General features: G+C 42.5%; 1 protein-coding gene across 15 annotated transcripts in view; it reads left to right on the top strand.

The window, feature by feature from the left end:
* Nucleotides 1-25,012, top strand: part of LOC134221577 (collagen alpha chain CG42342) — a 638,959-nt gene that overhangs the window by 556,989 nt on the left and 56,958 nt on the right. For 11 of the 15 annotated variants that reach the window (XM_062700773.1, XM_062700777.1, XM_062700769.1 and 8 more), the window contains 4 exons: nucleotides 13,000-13,186; nucleotides 13,246-13,406; nucleotides 13,477-13,686; nucleotides 13,763-13,825. In XM_062700773.1, coding sequence (XP_062556757.1) covers nucleotides 13,000-13,186; nucleotides 13,246-13,406; nucleotides 13,477-13,686; nucleotides 13,763-13,825 — 621 coding nt within the window. Of the gene's footprint in view, nucleotides 1-12,999; nucleotides 13,187-13,245; nucleotides 13,407-13,476; nucleotides 13,687-13,762; nucleotides 13,826-13,893; nucleotides 13,989-14,044; nucleotides 15,270-25,012 lie in introns of those variants that run through there. The other 4 variants (XM_062700835.1, XM_062700788.1, XM_062700830.1 and 1 more) reach the window with 3 other exon arrangements.

Below are 25,012 nucleotides of genomic sequence, written 5' to 3'. Positions count from 1 at the left end.
TCGATCTGCCTTTTCGGAATCCGAACTGCATTTCCGATAAGCCGGTCTCGCCTTCAGTGAACTGCGTCAGCCGATTAAGGATAATCCTTTCCAGAAGCTTCCCCAGTGTATCCAGCAGGCATATGGGCCTATACGATGCTGGATTCCCCGGCGGTTTCCCTGGTTTCGGCAGCAGCACTAGTTTCTGGATCTTCCACCTATCCGGAAAGTTACCATCTGCTAGGCATTTCTGCAGCACCATCTAAACAAATCTGGAAACGCCAGTATCGCAGTTTTTAGAACCACGTTTGGAATTCCATCCGGACCCGGAGCTTTCTTCATCTTCAGACCTTTCGCCACTGATGACAGCTCGTCGTTGGAGACTTGCATACCTGCAATGGTTACTCCGTCTTCCTCTACGTACGGTGTAGGTGGCCACATCGTAGAATCATGCTGCGGGAAGAGACCATCAACGATGATCTTCAGCTTGTCCGGACACATTTCCGCTGGCGTCGCTGGACCCCTGATCCTCGCTGTTACGACCCGATAAGCGTTGCCCCAAGGATCAGCGTCAGCTTCTCGGCACAACTCCTTGAAGCAGTTGGATTGGCTGACTTTAATCTCCCGTTTGAAGGCCGATCTAGCTTCACGGAAGATTATCTTACGCTCCTCTCTGACTGTTTCAGACCTTGCTCTCTGAAAGTGTCTTCTGGCTCTGAGACACGCAGCACGAAGGCTAGCAAGAGTATCGTTCCACCAGTAATTTAGCCGCCGGCTTTTCCTTGGCTCCAGTCTCCTTGGCATCGTCGCATCGCATGCCCTCGCAAGAGTTTCTGTCAGCTCGTCTGCATCGAGATTTGTAGCGCCGCTGTCCGCTCGGAGTGCTTCGATAAAAGATCTTTGTCGAAGTCCTTCGCCTTCCATTTTCGCCCGCTATTCCTAATCTCTCGCCGTACCGTCTGCATTCGTGTTCCAACACAATACCGGATCGCCTGATGATCACTATGTGTATAGTCCTCACTAACTCTCCAGTTCATGTTCCTCACCAGCGACGGACTGCAGAACGTGACGTCGATGATGGACTCCCTGCCATCTCTGCGAAATGTACTAACGGTACCTTCGTTGCACAGCCTGACGTCCAGCTTTGCCAACGACTCCAGCAAACTGTAACCTCTGGGGTTAGTCAGCCTGCTTCCCCACTCCACTGCCCAAGCGTTGAAGTCGCCTCCTATGATTACCGGTTTTCGGCCGATCAGCTTCTCCGTGAGTGAGTTCAGCATCCGGTTATACTGCTCCAAAGTCCATCTTGGGGGTGCGTAGCAGCTACACACGAAGATCCCGTTGATTTTGGAGATAACGAAACCTTCGCTTGAGCTGTCTACCACCTCTTGAATAGGGAATTTGCCCATCACTTGGATAGCTGCAATCCCCGATGAATCCGCCACCCAGTTGCCGTTGTCAGGAGGGATCCGATACGGTTCAGCAATAATTGCCACGTCACACATTGCTTCTGTTGTCGACTGCCACAACAGTTGCTGTGCGGTGTCGCAATGATTGAGATTCAACTGGATGATCTCCATTAATCCCGGCCCGCCATCGCCTTCTTGTATGCAGGGCATTGGAAGCCACCCGTCGTATGGTCGTTTCCGTCCTCCGGTTTGCAGAGCAGGCATCTTGGTTGCTTCGTGCAGTCCCTAGCAACGTGTCCTTCTTCACCACATTTGCTACATAGACCGGATCTGTGCGGTCTTTTTCAGTTTTGCGCCTGGTGGCAAAACGTCATACATTTAAAGCGTTGCTCCATCTGTTTGGTGACTCGTGGGGCGAATCTCAACGGGCACACCGACCATCCTACTTTTACCTTGCCCGCCTCCACCATTTGGTTGGCAGCCTCTGCTGGTAGTCGTATCGCTGCTACTTGTGTGCCACCGTACGCTCTCCTCAGTCGAACCGTCATTTGCACTTCCCCAGCTTGCATTGTGAGACCAGTGCATCCCTCAGTTCGTCTTCCGTCGTGATCTCGTCCAGGTCTCTGCACTCGACCACTGCTTCCTGCGTTAGAGCTCTTACGTTACCGTCACTGCCCAATGAATTGGCAATGAGCTCCCGGAAGGCCGAGCTCTTGATCGTGGGATCGTTCTTCAGCTCGAACAGCAACTCCCCTTCTGGGTACGCCTAGTTCTCACCACTTTCTCACCCAAGTCTTTTAACTCCGGGTCCTCTCTCACTTTCTTCAGGATCGCTGCGTACGACGTTTTATCGGTCGCTTCTACGATCAGGGCATCACCTTTAACTCTCTCCGAGGAGAACGACGTTTTTCTTGTTTCTTCTGTTCCTTCCTCTTTTCCACATTCTCCTTCTGCTGCTTCCTCTTCTCCCGCTGGTTTTCCACGGTCTGCCACTCACCATCCTTGACACGTTCCTTCAGAACGCTGGCAAAGTCTTGCACGTTCCGTTGCTTTTTCGTGCCTTCCTGCTCTCCAGGCGAATCCCTTCCTCGTTTTTCCGTGCGAGTGGTTCGGGGACTTTTGGGTGCCTGCTGTGTCTCAACTGTTGTATGCTCCGCCGCATCTTTCAGCACCTTTTCAGCTGCTTCGGCTTTCTTTTTCAGCGCGATCTGTTCGTGTTCGGCTGCTTTTACGGCGGACTTAATGCTTGTCACTAGAAGCTTGATCTTCGTGTGAACATTGTGCTTGTCCTTCACGAAGTCATAAAGCTCGTTGACTCGCTTCCGCACCTCCATCAGGTTGGACCTCCCGAATTGTAGCTCCTCCTGAGTAGCACTACTTTCCGATTTTTGGGTGGACACCCTATTCCCGGATCCTAGCTCCTGTTGGCCTGCCTGGTACTCAGCAGTCTTGGCCGTACTACTGGTACTCGCTACTGCTGCCTGCGACATCACTGGAGATCGCTGCAGCTTCCCACTCTTTGCGAAAACATTCGCCCCGCCTGCTCCTTCGTTGTTTGTAGAATTTGTTTCCATGCCATTATCTCTACCTGTTGTAGATAGTCGCCTCTTATGATCCCATGGGTGCCTTTGTAAACAGTGAGGTCCATGCAAGGGTTGACTCCGGTGCCTTATAACACCGTGTTCAGAGCCGGATCGGTGTAAATCAGGAATGGTGCATCTGAACCTACTACCCACCGGTATAGGTGACAGGTTTTGAGCGTTACCGGAGGCCTGCCAGGTTGTTTATCGGGACGGAGGCAGACGAACCATTAGCCTGCTTGCCATTTCAAGAAGATGTCACTCTTTTTTACTCAGGAAACAGAATAGCTCGACTGTCAGCCCATATACGCCTAGTCCTATCCATAAACCGAGAATCGTCCAATGTCGTTTGCTGTGACCAGTATACCATAATCAGGATCTTACTGGTATGAATCCTGATGTGCCAGTTGGCACTCCTCTTGGGCTTGTGTGCTTTGAGCGGCGCACGGTCGCTGTGATAGGGCCTGCTTGCAGACACATGCAGCTTTTTATAGAGGATCAACAGAGCCCACTGTCAAACCCCACCACATCCTAGACAGGCCCCCTAACTCGCAGTGGCCATGGGGAGGGGTCGTCAAGCCCTTGGACAAAGTCCCTGCTGCCCCCTATGTGTGTGTATGTGTGTGTGTGTATGTGTGTGTGTATGTGTGTGCGCAAAATAATCTCACTCATTTTTCAGGCACTTATCCTTAACCGATTTGCTCGCAACAAGTTGCATTCAACGTAGAATCTTGTCCCATTGTTTCGTATTGAAAATTGGCCCAATCGGACTATGAATTTCGAAGTTGTGGCCAAAATTCATTTTTGTACATAAGAACACGTACAAAATTCTCACTCATTTTTCAGGTACTTATCTTTAACGGATTTTCTCGCAACAAGTTGCATTCGACGCAGAATCTTGTCCCATTGTTTCCTATTGAAAAATGGCGGAATCGGACTATGGGATTCGGAGTTATGGTCAAAATATATTTTTTATAAGAAAAATTCTCACTCACTTTTTAGGCACTTACTCTTAGCTGATTTACTCGCAACAAGTTTCATTCGACGTAGAATATTGTCCAATTGTTTCGTATTGAAAATTGGCCCAATCGGACTATGGGTTTCGAGGCTATGGCCAAAATTATTTTTTTACATAAGAAACACGTACAAAATTCTCACTCATGTTTCAGGCACTTAACTTTAACTGATTTTCTCGCAACAAGTTGCATTCGACGCGAAATCTTGTCCCATTATTTCGTATTGAAAATTGGCGGAATCGAACTATGGGATTCGGAATTATGGCCAAAATATATTTTTATAAGAAAAATTCTCACTCACTTTTTAGGCACTTACTCTTAGCTGATTTACTCGCAACAAGTTTCATTCGACGTAGAATATTGTCCAATTGTTTCGTATTGAAAATTGGCTCAATCGGACTATGGGTTTCGAAGTTATGGCCAACATTATTTTTGCCTTTCTCGTATACAAAGTATACGTAAAGGCTATATGTTCGCTCCAAAAACGAACTTTTGATTGGAGTCCCGGAGACCCATAGTGTTATATACCGATCGACTCAGCTCGACGAATTGAGGTGATGTCTGAGTGTATGTGTGTGCGTATGTGTGTGTATGTGTGTGTGTGTATGTGTGTGTGTATGTGTGTGTGTGTATGTGAGTGCGCAAAATAATCTCACTCATTTTTCAGGCACTTATCCTTAACCGATTTTCTCGCAACAGGTTTCATTCGACGTAGAATCTTGCCCAATTGTTTCGTATTGAAAATTGGCCCAATCGGACTATGGGTTTCGAAGTTGTAGCCAAAATTCATTTTTGTACATAAGAACACGTACAAAATTCTCACTCATTTTTCAGGTACTTATCTTTAACGGATTTTCTCGCAACAAGTTGCATTCGACGCAGAATCTTGCCCCATTGTTTCCTATTGCAAAATTGGTGGAACCGGACTATAGGATTCGGAGTTATGGCCAAAATATATTTTTTATAAAAAAAATTCTCACTCACTTTTTAGGCACTTACTCTTAGCTGATTTACTCGCAACAAGTTTCATTCGACGTAGAATATTGTCCAATTGTTTCGTATTGAAAAAAAAAATTTTTTTTTCATGAGAAACACGTACAAAATTCTCACTCATTTATCAGGCACTTATCTTTAACGGATTTTCTCGCAACAAGTTGCATTCGACGCGGAATCTTGTCCCATTGTTTCGTATTGAAAATTGGCGGAATCGGACTATGGAGTTATGGCCAAAATACATTTTTCAAAATCTCACTCATTTTAGTCACATATGTACCCTCAGCCGATTTGCTCGCAAGAAGTTGCATTCGATGCAGAATCCGGTCCCATTGTTTTCTGTTGAAAATTGGCAGGATCGGACTATAGGCTCAGAAGTTATGGTCAAAATACTTTTTTTTCACCAAAAGTGCGTAGATATTACTCACTCGAAAGAAACGAGAAAGGCACCATCACCGCTAGGTGGATTAATCTGGGTTTTTTATATTGGGCCGAAAACCAGCTGAAAGCAACATATGTTCGACAGGGTCAATCGACCGAAGTCATTTGACCGAAATAGTCATGCCAAAAACGCCGTTCATTCGAAATAGTCGTTTTGCAGAAAGGATCATTTAGTCAAACGAGTCATACGGCCGAAAATGTCGTTTAGCGGAACAGGTCATATGGCGAAAATGTCATTCAGTCAAACATGTTTTTTGGCCAAAAAAGTCGTTTGGGCGAATAGATTGGCCAAACAGACCATAAATGTCTTTGGTCTAACCAATGTGAATGTGAAAAGTATTAAGTTATTATTGACAAATGAGAGTTGGGAAGTTAGGAATAAAAAGTGTGAAGTGTGAAACGAGAGATGGGGAGTAAGAAATTTGAAGTGAGACATTTCCCTTGTGACTCATTATTGTTAATTGTGAAAAGAGAGAAAAACCCAGAAAAATCCACCTAGTGATGACGATGCCCTTCTCGATTCAATCGTTTGGTTTTACCTTTTTAGTGGGATTATTATTTATTATTTATTCAGACTAAGGCTGAAGTGGCCTGTGCGGTATATAAGAGTCTTCTCCATTCGGCTCGGTCCATGGCTACACGTCGCTAACCACGCAGTCTACGGAGGGTCCGCAAGTCATCTTCAATTTGATCGATCCACCTTGCCCGCTGCGCAGCTCGCCTTCTTGTGCCCGTCGGATCGTTGTCGAGAGCCATTTTCACCGGATTACTGTCCGACATTCTGGCTACGTGCCTGGCCCACCGCAGTCTTCCGATTTTCGTGGTGTGAACGATGGATGGTTCTCCCAACAGCTGATGCAACTCGTGGTTCATTCGCCTCCTCCACGTACCGTCCGCCATCTGCACCCCACCATAGATGGTACGCAGCACTCCACCATAGATGGTACGCAGCACTTTCCTTTCGAAAACTCCAAGTGCGCGTTGGTCCTCCACGAGCATCGTCCAGGTCTCGTGTCCGTAGAGGACTACCGGTCTAATGAGCGTTTTGTAGATTGTCAGTTTGGTACGGCGGCGAACTCTATTCGATCGTAGCGTCTTGCGGAGTCCAAAGTATGTACGATTTCCAGCCACTATGCGTCTCCAGATTTCTCTGCTGGTGTCATTTTCGGCAGTCACCAGTGAGCCCAAGTACACAAATTCTTCTACCACCTCGATTTCGTCACCACCGATGCAAACTCGCGGTGGGTGGCTCACATTGTCGTCTCTTGATGGATGGTTCTTGTAGGGGTATGTGGCGGGACCATCATCATCATCATCATCTTGAACCTCTTCCTATCATGTACATTGTCTTCGACGTGTTGCTGACTAGTCCGATCCGCTTAGGTTCCCTCTTCAGTCTGATGTAGGCTTCCTCCATCATGTCAAAGTTACGTGCCATAATATCTATGTCGTCCGCGAAGCCAAATAGCTGGACGGACTTATTGAAAATTGTACCACTTGTAATCCCTGCTCTTCGTATTACCCCTTCCAAAGCGATGTTGAATAGCAGATACGAGAGACCATCACCTTGCCGTAGCCCTCTGCTGGTTTCGAAGGGACTCGAGAACGCCCCTGTAACTCGAACTACGCACATCACCCGATCCATCGTCGCTTTTATCAACCGTGTCAGTTTATCCGGAAACCCTGGTCCCGGAAAGCTGGTCCCGAATGGCGAATGGCGAACACCTGGTCCGTGGTGGAACGTTCGCCCAAAAAACCCGCCTGGTACTGCCGCACGAACTCCCTTGCAATTGGTGATAGTCGACGGCATAAAATTTGGGAGAGTACCTTGTAGGCGGCGCTCAACAATGTGATTGCGCGGTAGTTGCTACACTCCAGCTGATCGCCCTTTTTGTAGATGGGACACACGACACCTTCCATCCACTCCTGTGGCAAAACTTCCTCCTCCCAAATCTTGGTAATGACCCAGTGTAGCCCTCTAGCCAGTGCCTCACCACCGTGTTTAAATAGTTCTCCTGGTAGTTGGTCAACCCCAGGGGCTTTGTTGTTCTTCAGCCGGCCAATCTCCTCCTGGATTTCCTGGAGATCCGGAGCCGGTAAGATTATGTCCTGCGCGCGTTCTCCCAGGTCCATCACCATATCGCTATCTTCGTCTGCCACATCGCCATTCAGGTGCTCTTCGTAGTGCCGCCGCCGTTACTTTTGGAACACCTCACGCTCGTTCATAAGAAGGTTCCCGTTTATGTCCTTGCACATATAAGGCTGTGGCACGTGGCCCTTACGTGAACGGTTCAACTTCTTATAGAACTTTCGTGTGTTATTAGCGCGGTGCAGTTACTCCGTCTCTTCACGGTCTCGATCTCCCTGCTGGCGCTTTTTCCTCCGGAAAATTGAGTTTTGTCTGTTCCGCGCCTGTTTATATCGTGCCTCGTTCGCCCTCGTGCGGTGTTGCAGCAATCTCGCCCATGCTGCATTCTTCTCTTCTACTAACTGCTCACATTCGCCGTCATACCAGTCGTTTCTCTGAACCAGGGGCCACCGTGCCAAGTGCAGCGGTTGCGGTGCTACCAATGGAGGTTCGAATATCTCTCCAGCCATCTTCAAGATACTCTGCGCCTAGCTGCTCTTCCGTTGGGAGTGCCACTTCCAGTTGCTGTGCGTATTCTTGGGCTAGTCTACCGTCTTGTAGCCGCCCAATATTAAGCCGCAGCGTCTGACTTCGACGCGTGTTGTACACCGTCGAGAGTTTTGAGCGCAGGCATACTGCAACGAGGTAGTGGTCGGATTCAATATTCGCACTGCGGTAAGTGCGGACGTTCGTGATGTCGGAGAAGAATTTACCGTCGATTAGAACGTGGTCGATTTGGTTTTCCGTTCCTTGGTTAGGTGATCTCCATGTGGCCTTGTGGATATTTTTGCGGAGAAAGAAGGTGCTTCGGACTATCAATCCGCGGGAGGCTGTGAAGTTTATTCATCGTTGGCCGTTGTCATTCGATACGGTGTGCAGACTATCCGGTCCGATGACCGGTCCAAACATTTCCTCCCTTCCTACCTGTGCGTTCGTGTTACCGATGACGATTTTGACGTCCCGTAGTGGGCATCCATCGTATGTCTGCTCCAGCTGTGCATAGAACGCTTCTTTCTCGTCGTCGGGTCTCCCTTCGTGTAGGCAGTTCACGTTGATGATGCTATAGTTGAAGAAACGGCCTTTAATCCTCAGCTTGCACATCCATTCTTGCACATGTTGCTGTTTAAATGGCTTCTAATTAGCCCAGGGAAAAAGTTTTATACAAACGTCAGAAGATTTATTGAAATCTGAGGAACCACAAATATCCGAAATCTCGCTTGAAATTTGGATGGTACATATTTATGAGTTCTCAAAAACATTGTTTGTCAATCATGCGATGTCTCGGTAGTTTGCTTTGAGTCGCAAGATTCATAACCATTTCTGAAGATCCGTTAATTACGTAACGCAAAAATTGGACTTTTACAACCCCCCTCCCCCCTATGTCACTTTTTTTGTATGAAACATCTGGAAATTTTGTATAGATCGTTACACTTCACTAAACCTCCCCTTTCCCCTCTAAGCGTTACGTAATTTGTAAAGTTTATAAACTTCTAGCAGTTGGAAATAATTGATTGAAACCATTGATGATTTATACAAATTTCTGTGATCCGTGACTTCTGCTGAAAGTTTGAAAAGATATTCGATAATCCTGTATGTCAGCTTTTTGGAAGGCCCCAATAATCTTGGATAAGTAATGTTTGTTCTTGAAATTGAAGTATTCTCCGAAAGAACTTTTCAAGTCCTGATTAAATATTTTAGGATTGGATATATTGCCACCACAAGCATAACTGGTCCATATTGAAATGGATTTCATATCAACATGAGACGGTTATGCTTTCATCGGCAGTATACGTAGAGTGTGCATCGCCCAAGCAACCAAAAATACGGATAAGATGGGATGTGTTGGTTTAATCATCTTGCATTTTAAGTAATTTTTTGTATGGCTGGAGCGCAAAAGTGAACTTTGAAGTTTTGTTAAGGTGCTTGGAACTCAATGTGAACCAAGAGTGAATTAATTGGTTCGGTATGGAATAAATGTGAACTTTTGGTTGCTTGGGCGGTTTCTCAACACCAGAACGGTTGCCCAGTCGGAGACAAGCTAGGTGGTCGCTAACCGCACGGCTACGAAGCCCACTATAAGCAGGAGGTCGTGGGCTCGAACGCAGGCTCGTCTCTTCCATATTATGCATGTCTTATTATTATTATTTTTTTTTATGTTTTTCGTATTTCACCAAAACGTTTCCTACTGTTATGCCTTCCACACTAATAGTTGCAAAGTCTCTTTTGAGATGTCGTAGAGTTCTCCTTCTCGGCACCTTTCTTTAATAGGTGTCCATTTTCCCCCTAAAATATTCGCAAGCACGTGGCCAGGGGAGATCTCGACTGTTGGAGAGTGCCTCGGTGGTAACGGATTCCAGCAGAGATGCTACTCCCATACAAGAGTCTAGGGTTTTACACCTTAAAATTTATGCGAATCGCTTAATGCTAATGTTAATATGAGATTTTTTGCCCGAATTGGCCTTTCCTAATTGTCCTACCCACGACTCGGAACGTGGATGCGCATCTGATTCCATCCTAATTGAATTACATAGAAGCGTTCAGATATTTATTTACCAAAATTTGCGGTCGCTTCGATATCCAAAAAGAATTCTCTAATTGAGCGAAAAAGTATAGGAATAGTATGAGTAAAATTTATTTTATTAAAATAATTAAAAAATTCTTCATTCATCCTTACTCCTTTTTGAGGCTAGTACGCTGCTGAAAAGTACTGTGCAAATAAATAGGATACGGAATGATCACGGAATGATTCCGCTTTGAAATTCCGTGAGCAGTACGGAGCAGACAAGTAGAGAAAATTTCGTAACCCTGATAACGCCTGCTGTAAATGGAGCTGTCACTTTTCCTTACAAAAATATTCCGTACCGTCGTCGGGGGTGACAATGGGTCAAATGAGGGTGAGAATGAGTCACTGTTTCAAGTACTTAGAGTAAAATCAGCAGTGATTCAAATCGTTGGGGGCTGCCAGTTTGAATCGGGGGTCTGATGTTTTGGTTGTATTTTCGTAGTATAGATGCAGTCTCTTTTCTTCTGCTTTTCGATTATGGAACTGTCAGTGTGGATCGCACCTATCTCTTTTCTTCCCGTGATTATCCTTATGGCTGTCAGTGCGGAATTTCCAATGTTGACTACGAAACAAACTGTGGTGGAGGTATACAAGTGACAGTCCCGTGGTTTGAATATGAATCTCAATTATGCACTTTCCCAGCAGGGGCTCAAGATTCATTTTTTATAACAGTCGAGATTCAAAAGTTTAAAACTGTTATACCGCTCAGTTCTATTTTCTGCATTTGAACCACGAATCAATCACGAGATTCAAAAAATTTTCAATTGTTTTGATGCATGAATGCGTCATTTTATGTACGGATCAATCCACTTTGCATTAACCGCGCCTTCCTCTTGCTGCTGCATATATTTAATGGAAAAACAATCACACATGAATAGAACACTGCTGGGGAAGCCTGTGAGTTTGTTCTATTTTGGCTCAAATTCAAACTAGAATAGTATTCGAAAATTTGCAACCAAAATGAATCACTACTGATTTCACTCTTAGAATGCTTGTAGAATAGATTGAATGTATCGGAGGGCAAGCAGACTAAAATATAAGAGACCTTTTTGAACGATTTTACTATCCGACCTCCAGGCTGCCGGTGAGAGCGATGACCCATTCTCACCCCCGATGGCGGTACCATTATTCCGTACGGAAAAGTGACATTTCTTCCATACTGAATCAGCTGTCAAATTAACTTTGGTAATTTGATCAAATTTTCCGTAAACCCATTAGGTTCTGCAGCGTCTGTATCTAACCTCAAACTGATGACAGATTAGTAGTACTTCGCGTTGGACTCGGAGGCAGCCAACCAATCACGAACTCGAACCTTGTCGGAGTCCTCGTCGGAGTCAGTGGAAAGTACTACTGAACTGTCAAAAACGTTCATTTGACGAGGACCGCATTCATTCGTGACGTCATGCTGCAGAACCTAATTCCGTCTCAGCAGCGTTCTAGGTTTCACGTTGAAATGCACAACAGCAAAATAAAATAAGTAGGAAAGTTATTCGAAGGATTGGATTGGTTCAAAAGCTACGATGGTCCGACAATGAGGGTAGAGGTGAATAAAAATTTCCTTTTTTTAGTTTTCCAAAGTTGCAGAAATGTAGTTCACGCACGCTGTTTCGCACGTGTTATGCAAACCAGCGATTTTTTTATGATTTTCAAACCTATATTAAATAGCGCAGACCAAACTACGCAGAGATTTTGAAAATATTCAATGCATCAGAATAAGTAACAAGGCTACAATTTTCATGGGAAGAGGATGAAACTTCATTGAAATGTGTGGAGGATGTCGTCGAGAGAGAAGTATTGAGCTCTTTTACTTGCGAAGTAACTGAAATCAAAGAAACCAATCAATCGAATTCCACCACACCACTAGCAAGTACTTACATACTTAGCATCTATGAATCATGGCCAACTAGATGAGCACCATGCGCCGTATAATTACAAAACAGTCAACAAACTCGAAAAGTATGAGCAAAACAAACTCAAAAACAACAAATCAGCATTTGGAGAAAATCCCTTCGCCGTCGAGTTCATATTTGCCCGAACAGACGCCACCGAGACAGCTCGCTAAGAGTGTTATGACGACCATCATCAGCATCAGTAGGCGAGTCGAACAAGCCGAAGTTATTTTCGCAATAAATTCGCCGCTCTTGGCTCCGCGTCCAGCGCACGTGCACCTCACACGTTCCTCTCGACGACGCATCCAAGGAATGGCGCACTGGCAGACATAAAATCATCCATCTGTCTGTCGGGTACCCTTTCCGTTCACAGCAAGCGTTGTGGGTACGTAGGGTTATGGTTGATGTTTCCGTTCGGAGTCTAATTACCGAAGTTAAACTAAAAGTTAACTAAAAGCTACATGTCAACCAATAATGTAATATTTTTTCAGCTCATTTTGAAGCATCGATCTACCAAAATTGAAAATTATTTAGAATGCATAATTGCCGACAAAATTCTTTAATTTTGTTTAAAATCGGTCAATCGTACTTGAACGTCGTTTTCGTTGATTCTGGTCGGCAATATCTGCCATAACCCTATAGTGTGGTGCATCCCACGTCACCCTTTTCGTAACACACCGCAGCCGACTTTTTGCGGAAGAGTTTTTCGAAATCTGCATCCACACTGGCAGTGAACGAAAAATCTGACAGCCAAAGCGAAGTAGGCGAGAATCTGTGCGAATTAATTTCGTGTTGTTTTCCTGTTCTACTGCGTGGCATTCATTGCTACATTGGAACATTTATTTAAATATTAAGCCATGGGCGGAATGCGCTTTTTTTTGCTGGCGTGTTGCCTGCCTACATTTTCCCGCCCGATCTGACTGGGGGTGATTTATTGAACCATGCAATATTGATTAATTTACCATGTTTTCCTTTCGCCACACGCGTCAATGCACCTTTAGGGCCCCAACAAGGATGACGACTACGATGAAGCAACGTTAGCACAGTTCCGCGGCCCTTCGGGTCCACCCGGACCTCCGGGTCTACCAGGTCGGGATGGTCTACCGGGACACAAAGGTGACGCTGGAGAAGTCGGTGCACCGGGTTCGCTTGGCCCTCGGGGGTTGGATGGAATGCCCGGAGAACCAGGTGATGATTCAATCCAGACAACATAGGTGGCGCAACTAATCATTTGTTTCTATTGGCAGGCATCGAAGGACCCCCCGGTCTCCCCGGTTACCAAGGTCCACCGGGAGAGAAGGGCGACCCGGGCGACATCGGTCCTCCAGGACTCATGGGTCCACCAGGTCTTCCCGGTCCGCCGGGCTACCCGGGTGTAAAAGGTGACAAAGGAGATCGAGGAGATGGCGTGAGTATTCTCTATGTGACTGTTAAAAAGCGTTTATCATATCAACAATATCCTTTCCAACGTTTCCCAGAAGTTTAGGAAGATGCGACGGCGGCAGGATCACGAGGGAATGGCCGATGAACCGTACCGGGGGGAGATGGTGTACGGGCCACCGGGTCCGCCCGGGCCACCCGGACCTCTCGGTCATCCTGGACAGCCCGGTCCTCGGGGGTACGACGGCAAAAAGGGCGATCGGGGAGAGAAGGGGCAGAAGGGCGAATATGGACCGATGGGACTGCCGGTGAGTTAATAAGTTTCTTAGGAGAAAAATGAAATTGATTCTAATTCTGGAATTGTTTCTATGTTTCCTATGACAGGGTCCAATGGGAATGCGAGGTGATTCAGGTCCAGTCGGTCCAGTAGGAAAAGCAGGCCATCCGGTAAGTCAATAATTCCTGTATCTGCATTATCTAACTAATCATTAGATGCTTTTGATGTTTTTACTAAGGTGAAATACGATTTGCGGGGTGCTGAAATTCCTGGAAACGGTGTGAGATAAAATCTAACAAAGTGTTTTTGTTTTTCTTTCTTCCCGTCAACAATGCTTTCACTCGACTGGATTCGCTTACTCACACGGGTCTACTTACTCTGCTTCGCAGGTGTGGGAATACTAATTCTTAGGGCAACGTGATCCGAAATTTTTGGCTATGATTTAATCATTTGAAAACAATGGGTTGAATTTTTGTACTAATTCGACTGTCAAAACTGATCAAGTTAACCAAAGGGTGATCATTTTCATCCGCGTTGAAGGAGGATTGGAAAAATCAAAAGAAATCCAGTGTTAGTTAAGTATTGTTCAAAGTTCTGTATTTGTTCAGTAACGCATGATCAAGGAGTTGAGGTTTTTTATTTCGTATGTCGTGTTCGTCCAATTTCAAATTCATAACGACATAGACTCTGATCAAGTATTCGAGAATTGACATGCGGCCGAAGGAATCGTAAATGATCGTATTATTAGCGTAAGTGAGAGGCCGAGGGTTAAGACACAAAAGCGTATTTTTATAAATGTTTTTAAGAAATCAGCGAGAAGAGGAAAGAATGACATACACAGAGAAAAAGAAATAGAAAAGTGCGATGTAAAAACTCAGAAGGAAAAAAAACATACAAACGATCGTTGTTAGTCATTGATACTTCCTCTTGTTTCAGTGTCTTTTTTCGCTTCAAAAAGTTTTTCAACATCTAGATAAAACACCAAACAAGGAAAATTATTAAACAAAAAATCAGTCAACTAAGTGTTAATTAAGGAAATTCTTAAAATACAGCCAATTGTGAATACTCTGTATACTTTCCTTCGGTTTGCATTCGTACTTCTGGAAACCTGCATACAGGAATGAGTTTCGTTCTTCTTCTACTCCTTGAAACCCCATCTAGGATAGGCAAAACAAATTTTATAAAGTCATCACAAAACACAAAACAACATATCTCTATTCGAAAACAAGAACAAACCAACAAACTATCATAACTCCTTTACCTATCAACTACTACTAACGACAAACTAAACTCTATCGTGTTCGTGTAAGTTATTCTATCTTTCAAATCACCCCATAAAGGAATGACGGAAAGCCAACGCGAATCTTACTTTCTAACATCACCACCACCTTTCAAAACTCCCAATCATACAAAAAAAACTGTCAGATAGCTGTTCGAATTTCATTTGTGCAGAGTAATCCAACCAATTCATATCATGAAAATAAACCATTACCAACACCGCCCTTTTCATGCAGCTGACAGACGGAGAAAATGTTTGTTAAATATTGTAAAGAGTCATATAGAAACAAGGTGAAAAACAAATAAAAACAAAACCGATTGAGAAACAGAACCAAATCGCACAGCAATCGAAACCAATCGGACCGAAAAGAAACATCCATCGGCATGTGAGCTGCTTGACGCAATCCGCCCCTCCCTCCTTCCAAATGGTCGGCATGGTAACGTTCTCTCGTAAAGCTATAGCATGCTTCGATCCGCTCAATAACCGGACCCACTTGGCTCGAACCTTTTCTAACTTTCATCCAACTAATCTACTTCACTGCATAGGGTTGAGTGCTAATTTTCGCCTCGTGAATAATTATTGCTCTTAAAGTTATTTAATTACATCAATAAGGCCTCTGGACCGTTTTATTTAGCCGTGAAATGACTAGATCACAGAAATAAGCTACCGCTGAGCTTGAAGTGGCCATAAATAAACTTATTCAAAACAAACTTTGGCAATACGAGATATAAATTTATGGAATTGTTCGGGATCATGTCGATATGAATAATAAGGCAACATTTATATTGGCTTGGATTTATAAAAAGATGAATGAACACTCTCGAATTTAATGTTCTGTAACCACTGGCTTCTTTTAGCTAGTTATGGAATCATCCTTACTCGATATTGGATATAATATCGAGTTAGAGAGCGATAATAATATTCATGTCAGACTGTGGCCACCCCTGCAGAAATTACTCCAAAAAATTCGGTACCCATATTGCCAGAGTTCCTTCTAAAGAAGAGTGTGGCCCCTTTGGCCTACCGGACACTTGTTCTCAGGATGCATCTTGCAACGTGCATCCCCAAATAACCTTTACAGTGTTGAAACGCTCCTGGAGACATCGATTTAGGTACTTTTCAATTATGCTATAATGCTATAATGCTATTATGTCGATGTTACTATTATTAATATTTACTCAAATGAAACCCGGGGTGGCCTTTGAAGTACATATAAGTCTTCTTCATGTACAGTGAACTCTCCCTTGCTCGATATTGAAGGGACCTGTTAGGGAGGTATCGAGACTTATATTTGGCCGAACAGTTTAAATTTGGTTCCTTATAAAGTGAATCGAGAAGTGAGATATTCGAAGTGAGTAGTGAACAGCGAGAATTGAGATATGAGATGTTCGAAATAAGTAAAGCAGAGTAGTGAGAGACTGAGAAACGGAAATGAGTATTGAGTAGTGATATGTGTGCAGTAACACGTGAGTAGTGGATAGTGGGAAATAAGAAGTGAGAAGTAAGATGTTAAGTTGTGGGTTGAGAAGTGAGAAGCAGGATGTGAACAGTGAGATAAACAGAAGTAAGAAGTGAGAAGAGAGAGATGATAATTGGGAATAGAAAAACGAGATGTTGAGTAGTGAGAAGTAAGTTATCTCTAAAGAAAGAAAGACAGAAAATTAAGACAGAAAGAAGAAGGAAGAAAGAAGACAGAAAAAGAAACAAGAAAGAAGAGAAGAGAAAGAATAAAATTTCTTCTCGTTCTTAGATCCTCACTTCTCACTTCTTACTACTCTCTTCTCACAACGCACTTCTCACTCCTCAGTTCTCACTTCTCACTATTTACTTCTTACTGCTCTCTTCACACATCTCGCAGCTCACCTTCCTCTTCCCACTTCTCACTTCACTCTTCTCACTTTTCATTTCTCACTATTTCTTTCTTACTTCTTACTTTGCACATCTAACGTCTCAATTCTAATTTTTCATTTCTCACTTATAACTTCTTATATCACACATATTCACATTGTTGACTTCTTTTTTTCGCTTATTATTTTTCACTTCTAACTTCTATCTTTTCACTTCTCACTTTTTTTTCTCGCTATTACTTTGCACTTCTAATTTCTCACTTCTAACTTTTCAGTTCTCATTTCCCACTTCCCACTACTCACTTCTCTTTTCGCACTTTTTACTTCTCACTTCTCACTTTTCACTTTGAATTTCTCACTTTTCACTTCTCACTATTCATTTCTCACTTCTTACTTCGCACTTCTCACTTATTACTTCCCACTTTTCACTTTTCACTTCGAATTTCTCATTTCTCACTTCAAACTTTTCACTTCTCACTTCTCATTTGTCACTTCCAATTTGTTATTTTTCACTTCTTACCTCTCATTTCTCACTTCTAACATATCATTTTTCACTTCGAACTTCTAACTATAGGTAAAGGTGGGGAGACTTGATCACCCCCTTTTTTATCGAGAACTAAACTTTATGTGGTGAGTTATTTTTTGGATTGACAACCTTATTTATTCTGCAGGGTGGTTTGTATGCTTTGACCTTCCTAAATATTTTTTATTGGCCACGCAAAATTTGAACAACTTCGTAACAATGACCAAATGCCTTCAATTTTTCACAGCACAAAGCCATAAATGTGCTTAATGATCTGTACTGATGAAAATGCCAACATTCCATCAAAATTTTAGGATATTTGGATTTGAAGTTATTGCCTCAATATAGGGAAACTTGATTCCCCATTAGTCACCCATACAAAAATTTGGCGAAAAAATTAAAAAAATATAAATCTGTTCTCAGGCTTCTAATTTTTTTTTGTAGATTTTACAGATTTGATGAAGGGTTGGCAGGAAAAAAAAATTTATTGCATAGATATCATAGAAAGCGAATCAAGTCTCCCCAAATTTCAAAATTGCATGTGCTGTCGAATTTAATAACAAAAATCGTTCATCAAATCAGCATGTCGAAAATTCCGCGTATTTTGAAGGACAAATATTTAAAAAATCGGAGGGCACCAATTTCCCCCAAATATTTTAAAAGTCTATTTTTGACACATCTCCAAAAAATCGATTGTGTATCAATAATTTTCTGCAAATATGTCACGCCCCCCAGGGGGTTGGCTTCTCTTTCAGAGCGTAGGCCCGTCCGACCTATTGGGGAGAGTGTAGGCCAGCCCAACCTACAAGGAGGAGGGTAGGCCCGTCCGACCTACTGCCACTACCGTGTGTGAAAAAGCCAACCTAACGGAACGTACACACGGTCAAGCAGTTTGACCAACATTGACTCCACCTTTCGTTTATTCAAACATCCATCAAGTTTTACCAACAGCGGCACGAACAATCAATTTATTCGACCAACAATAGCACACACGAACGACCGAAGCGTCAACTTGAGCACCAACCATCAAAAAATATATGGGGGTTTGTGCAACTTCACTACAAATGCTCAAACATGTTCGGCAAACCTTGACTCCACCCCCGACAACTCAAACCAAATTCAAACCGTTTCATTTTTTCCAACCGAGCCGCCAACTGTCAAATGGTTGGTCGAACAACTTCACACACATTCAAGCAAAGCAGCAACCGAAGCGTTTTCTTGGGGGCGGAGTCAATGTTCGTCAAACTGCTTGACTGGTGTGTACGTTGCATAAGAGTGTGACCGTCCGTATACAAGTATTTACCTTGTATTTAGTTTTTGAATCTTAAGTTAATTTAACTTGGATCAGTTTTTAGCTCAAACGTTTTATGCCGCTCAGTTCTAGCTGACTTCAATTTCTTAGCTCCCTTTTTAATTACTCTTCTTGCCATAGTTTCCACTTAATTTGTCCTGATTGAGTGTGCCTATTTGTTTAGTTTGGATTCTGTCGATAACTTTGCGATCCGCCCTGAGAAGGGTAGTCTCATAGCGGGCTTTGACAGAAAAACGGTCCATATGATAAGAAGGTGGCGCTTAAGCCGATGCACGAAGAGCTGAGTAGAACGGTTCCGGATTGGCTGCAAAAGTTGTAGGTAATATCGTACGGAATTTGTCGGAAGGTGGGTATGTTCGGTAGGTTGCTGTCTGGTCATCAGGAGTCCAAGAGCTAAATATTAAGGAGTGCAGCAGGAGTTTCGAACCAAAACATTCAAGCCCTGAACGCAATGGAATGGAACGTTGTAGTCGCCGTTTTTTTTTTTGACGGTTAGCCCATATTTTATTCTGTTAAATCCTGCCGTTACCGTCACCGTTCCCTTCCACTTGTATAGGTGCATGTGCTGGGAGAGGTTGTTGTACAAACTTCGAATGGAAGGCTATTCGTACGGCCAACAGATTTGACCATGAATTGTCAAGGACAAGGCGTACGGAATCAAATTGCACCATAATCGATAATATCTCGCCTGAGTTGATTATAACGAAATTTTGTGTAAGACGGCTTCAGTATGTGTTAGGTATTTACACTGCGTGAGTTTCATTGCGAAATTTCCAGTAGTTTAGAAATAACAGTCGAAGAAACAGGACGTGCGCGATATAATCTTGTGCACTTACCTCAACAACCGAACCGTGGACCTCTTGATCTGCAGGCCCTGACACTACCACATAGCCCACTCTAGATCCATACCAGTGTGTCGAAAATAGAGGATGACATTGCTCATAAATCATGGTCAACTTTGTTTTAGCATGGGGGGAATGGTCTTGCTTGACTACCCTATTCAAATGTTGAGTATTTCATGAAAACTGCAGTATTACATGGCGAAGCTTATTTTTCAGAATAAAGTGATGTATGGATGAAACTTCCGTAACACTCGAAGGAAATGAAAGGAAAAATTGAATTGGGCACACATTGAAAATTTATACTACTCCCAGAAGCACCTACAATTATTTTTCTGGTTTTCAGGCATTTTTTCAGCTAAATCTAATAAAAAGTCATAGAATAAGCCCTCTAAACATCCTAGTATCAATGACAAAGTGGTAGATAATAGTCTAAAGAAGCTATCAACGACTAATCCTTTTATTATGTGGAGTTAAATTGATGCATTCAGACGACATTTCTACGAAAAAGTCTAAAAAATCACAAATCTCGTTTGATGCACCTCTAAATCTTCATGGATTTGGCTGAAAATTGGTCAGGAGACTCCATTTAAGATACTCATTGAAATAGAGGGGTGGCACTTTGAATCTGGAATACTTTTGAAAATGGTGAACAGGTCTAATGCATAAGCTACGTTACATTTGTAGGAGTATTGTTATGTAAGATATGTTACACATCATACATAATTGCATGTTACTACAAATAGTGACCATTGGGGGTGGATCACTACATTTTTACGCCACATATTTTATGGATTCCACCTATAGATTTTATGGGAATGAGAAGCTGTAAGGTTGACCCGGTTGACCCGAACTGTCACTGTCGCAACGACTCTTTTGGCTGCATTGACGCTTCCTTACCAAAGCGACAAACTGTCAGCTATAGCAACAGTAACACCGCGTTGATTTAGAGGAACCTTTATTATGATTCGTAATAATATGGGCGTATAGTTAAGCAGCTGGCCCTTAACATCAGGATTTACAAATGTCAGATCCGAAGCAGAATAAAGAAGAAGAAGCGTTCATAACACTAAGATGAGTATAAACAAGAAAATTGATTTCGAAGATGTGAAAATAGATAAGTTCAAAGTTATTTTAATTTTCATGTCTTTCTTGTACGCGAACGTATAACGAAAAGGCAATAAGTGCACTCCAAAAACGAATTTTTGATGGGAGGCCTGGAGGGCCGACTTTCATATCCCGATCAACTCAGCTTGACAAATTGAGGTGGTGTTTGTCGATAAGTCTTTAAATATAAATCATTGGATCTACTCACAAACTGCAACTAGCGTGGAGCCATTCTCTGGCAAAAAGTGCGACGTAAAAAAATATGCCTGGCCAAATATACATGACCACTAGATCCCTTTCTATTCAAGACATTCTCGGGCAAACATAAAGATACTCTTTCTGAAAATGTGTGAATTATTCTTCAGAAAACTAAGGAATCGCTCCAAGAACGCCCCCTGAAATTCCTTCTAGAATTTCTTTCGTATTTCAGTCTGAAATTATTTCAAAACTTTATTTAAAATTTGTTTGGAAATTCATAAATACTTTTCTCTGAAAATTCCTTAGAAAATTCATTAAGAAACCTTTTATTTAAAAATTTCTCCTAGATTTGCTTCGGATATTCTTCTAGGATTTTTTTCTGAGAATACCTCTAGGAAATCCATAGGTAAACCCATCAAGATTTTTTCCATAGAATCCTTCTGGGACTCAAACAAGGAAATTTATAGCAAACTTCTTCAAGAATTACTTTAGGATACTCCTAAGAATACTCTTTTCGGATACTTCTAAGGAAATCCTTTCGGGAATTTTTCCTGAAAAAGGACTTTTTTTGCAAAATAGCTTGAGAAATTTTTAACGAATTCTGAGATAATTCTTAAAGTTATTTCCCGAGAAATTCGTTTTTTTGGGGGAAAAACGAAATTTTTGGGGGAATACATAGTGGAATTCCTGGAAGAAAAATTGGGAGAGTTTCGAGAAGAATTTCCGGGCTTATTGTTTCAAGATATTGCTTCGAACTCCTGGAAAAAAAAATCTCGGAAAATCCTGAAGAGCATATTGGATGATTTTCTGTAGAAATTTCAGGGGAAGTACTCGCAGAAATTTTGAAAATTGCTGCTGGATCTTCCGGGAGTATTCCTTAAATAATTTCCAGCGAAATTTTTGTAGGTTATTCCGAAAGCGTTTTGACGAAATTTTCGTTAGAATATCTGCAGAAATAGCCAGATGAATTTGCAGACGAATTTTGCCAGGAATTTCAAGGAGAATTCCCGCAGAAAAAAAAGGAACAATTTTCCGGGAGAGTTCGTGGAGGAATTTTCGGAAGAATTCCCGGGGCGTGACTACGAGGTGTCTATCAAGGGCTTCCACGTGAGTTTCTGCAGAAACCCAAGGGGAATTTTTTGGTAAGACCTCGAAGTAATTAATGAAGAGATCTTGGTGGAATTTCCGGAGTAACGTCAGAGAAAATGTCAGGAGGAGTTTATATGGAAATTTCTGAATGATTTTCTGGTGTTAGTTCTGGGAAAGGAGACGTGGAAATTTCTAAGAGAATTTTTAAGTAAATAATCACCGAGAAAATAAGGGTATTTCTAAGGTATATTTGGAAGGATTAACAGAGAAATACTTGGCAATAATTTAAGATGGATGTTTGGAAGAATTTCGTTTTCGAATCCCGGAGAAATTCCTAAAGAAAAAAAAAAATTCTGCAGAAATTCAAAGTGAACATGGGAATTTCTGAATGGTTTTCTGGTGGAAGTTCTGGGAAAGGAGATGTGGAAATTTCTAAGAGAATTTTTAAGTGAATTGCTGAAGATATCACCGAGAAAATAAGGGAATTTCTAAGGTATATTTGGAAGGATTAACAGAGAAATACTTGGCAATAATTTTTTTTTTGTTGGGGCGTAGAACCACTGCGTCTATTAAGTTGAACTTTTGTGGTACGGCAATAATTTAAGATAGATGTTCGGAAGAATTTCGTTTTCGAATCAGAAACTTCCGGAGGAATTCCTGGAGGAATTCGGAGGAATTGATGGAGCAACATCCGGATAAATTGTGGAGAATTTGTAATGCACGAAATTAATTCACGCTGACTCACGCTGCCACCGATCCACAGCGGCGTGACGCCGCCACGCCACCGCCATTGGCTGAACATGATCTATCAATTTTTTAAATACATATTTCAATCGGCGCACAGGTCTAGATCTTGTGATCGAGGTGAAATTTGCTTATGGATCCTGTACACCTCCGGTGGTGCAAAGGGCCGACTTGAAAGATCTCCATCCTGAGCGATGCCCGGCTATCGCTTTAACCTGTTGCCAGGTTAGATTTCGGTCGACTTCTTTTATTTCTTTATTGAGGCTTCGCCGCCATGAGCCTCTGGGTCTGCCTCTGCTGCGATGTCCCGCTGGGTTCCAGTCTAATGCTTGCTTACAGATTTCGTTTCCGCCCCTACGTAGAGTGTGGCCGACCCAGCCCCACTTCCGATCCCGAATTTCTGTTGTTATCGGCCTCTGGTGACAACGACGATGGAGCTCGTTGTTTGAGATCCAGTTGTGAGGCCACCAGGCCCGAATTATATACCGCAGGCATCTGTTAATGAACACCTGCAGCCGTTGAGTGTTCTCCACTGATACACACCATGTTTCGCTAGCGTATAACAGCACAGATTTCACGTTAGAGTTGAAAATTCGTATTTTGGTGCGTTCACTTATCTGCCTGTTTCTCCAGATATTTCTTAAACTCGCAAAGGCAGCCCTTGCTTTCTTGATCCGTGCGCCTATGTCGATCTTGGTACCGCCGTCTGACGCCATTTGGCTACCAAGATATTGGAAGCTTTCAACATTCTTCGAGGTGAAATCCTGTATAGAATTTTCGACCAAACTACCAAGGTATCCCAGTAAGAACCTTAGGGAAAAACTATTGTTCCAGGTTAAACTTCTTCGAGAATCCCAGTAAAACGTCTTAGAGGTATCTTAAAGGAACTCCTGATTGAATCTCTTATGGAATGCAGGGATGAATTTTTGGAGGAACTCCTGCAGACCATAACTATTATATCAACTAAATAAACAACAAAATAATTAAAAGAAAATAAACGTTCAACCCAATTAATTTATCCTCATTTTGGTAACGCTGCTAATTTGTTTCTCAAGAAAAAAAATTGTTGCTGACAAGTGGATAGAATGGGACTAAACTTACTGTAAGGGGTCGAACACTAATTACTTAAGCACATTTTCCGGGTTTTTCGAAAACCCCCTTCCCCCCATGTAAGATTTTCCCCATACAAACTATAACTTTTTTGAAGGCGGAAGCAATTTTATATCATATTGATTACTGAGAAAAGCTATTTTGGTGCCCAACTGAGTGTTCCAGTGCAGTATGCTAGCGTCGCTCCAGAATGTTGAGCAAACAATCATGAAAAGTTACATCAAAACTGCAACTTTTTGTATTTTGCAATTATTTTCATTATGTAATACAAAAATACTTCCTCATTCACATAGTATATATTATATTCACAAATATTTAAAGTTACCAACTGATTTTACTTCTAAGTTAGTTATAGTTTTCTAGTAATCAAAGGGGGGTGTTTTGGCCAAGTATACCAGATTCTATGTTATCGCGCTACATTGCAAAGCTCGACAAGCCATGAAGCGATAGATGAACTTGCCTTTGGAAAATTTTGACGTCATGTTAATCAAACTATTTCAATCAATACTAATTCAGCAAACTGTAGTCATGTAACTAATGTTCTGATGTTGGTTACTCATTATAGCACCCAAATGAGTGTTATCATGGATTTTATGCTACTCATTTCGTTGGTATGAAAATTTAGGCCGATTTATCACACACAGACAATCTGTAAACCAGGTATTATGATCAGACCTTGGGAAGCTTTCGCTTCTGATAGCATGCAAATAAATCTGGCATGTGTGAATACTACATCATATTGTTTGATAGTTCTGAATATTCAGACAAGTTGAGGTATCCTGAACGTCATGCATGTGATTAAATTTCAGGAATACGAGATGCTCAAGGCACTTCAAAACGTTCTGGAGTTCTGGACCAACCAAGGTTTTTGCAATGTCCTTATCGCCGGTATACACCCAATCCGGTTCAATAGGCATATACGCATGATGCAAAACCAATTATCTTGAATACGAGATGCTCAAGGTACTCCAAAACGTTTTGGAGCTCAGCTCACGGAGCTCCATCAGATCAATCAAGACTTTTAACAATGTCCTCATCGTCGGTATACCCCCAAAATATTCTTGAGTTTCGTTCATAATCTATATATATAAAACAACGTTGGCATTTGTACGACCGCGCATCACTCAAGAAAAGACAACCCAATTTTTGCTAATTCATATCCCCTTTCTTCTTCAATTTACGAGGAAAAATGTTAAGATGAAATGGAATACTTTAAAGATCAATGCCCAATCTTTTCGTTGAAATTGTTTTTCATACAATTGAGCGCATGGCTCAAGAATAGACAACTCAATTTTTGCTAATTTATATC

The sequence above is a fragment of the Armigeres subalbatus genome, chromosome 1 (assembly GCF_024139115.2).
Source record: "Armigeres subalbatus isolate Guangzhou_Male chromosome 1, GZ_Asu_2, whole genome shotgun sequence".
Taxonomy (NCBI): Eukaryota; Metazoa; Arthropoda; class Insecta; order Diptera; family Culicidae; genus Armigeres; species Armigeres subalbatus.
Note: the sequence above shows the minus strand (reverse complement) of the source record. Positions and strands in the feature narration are given on the sequence as shown.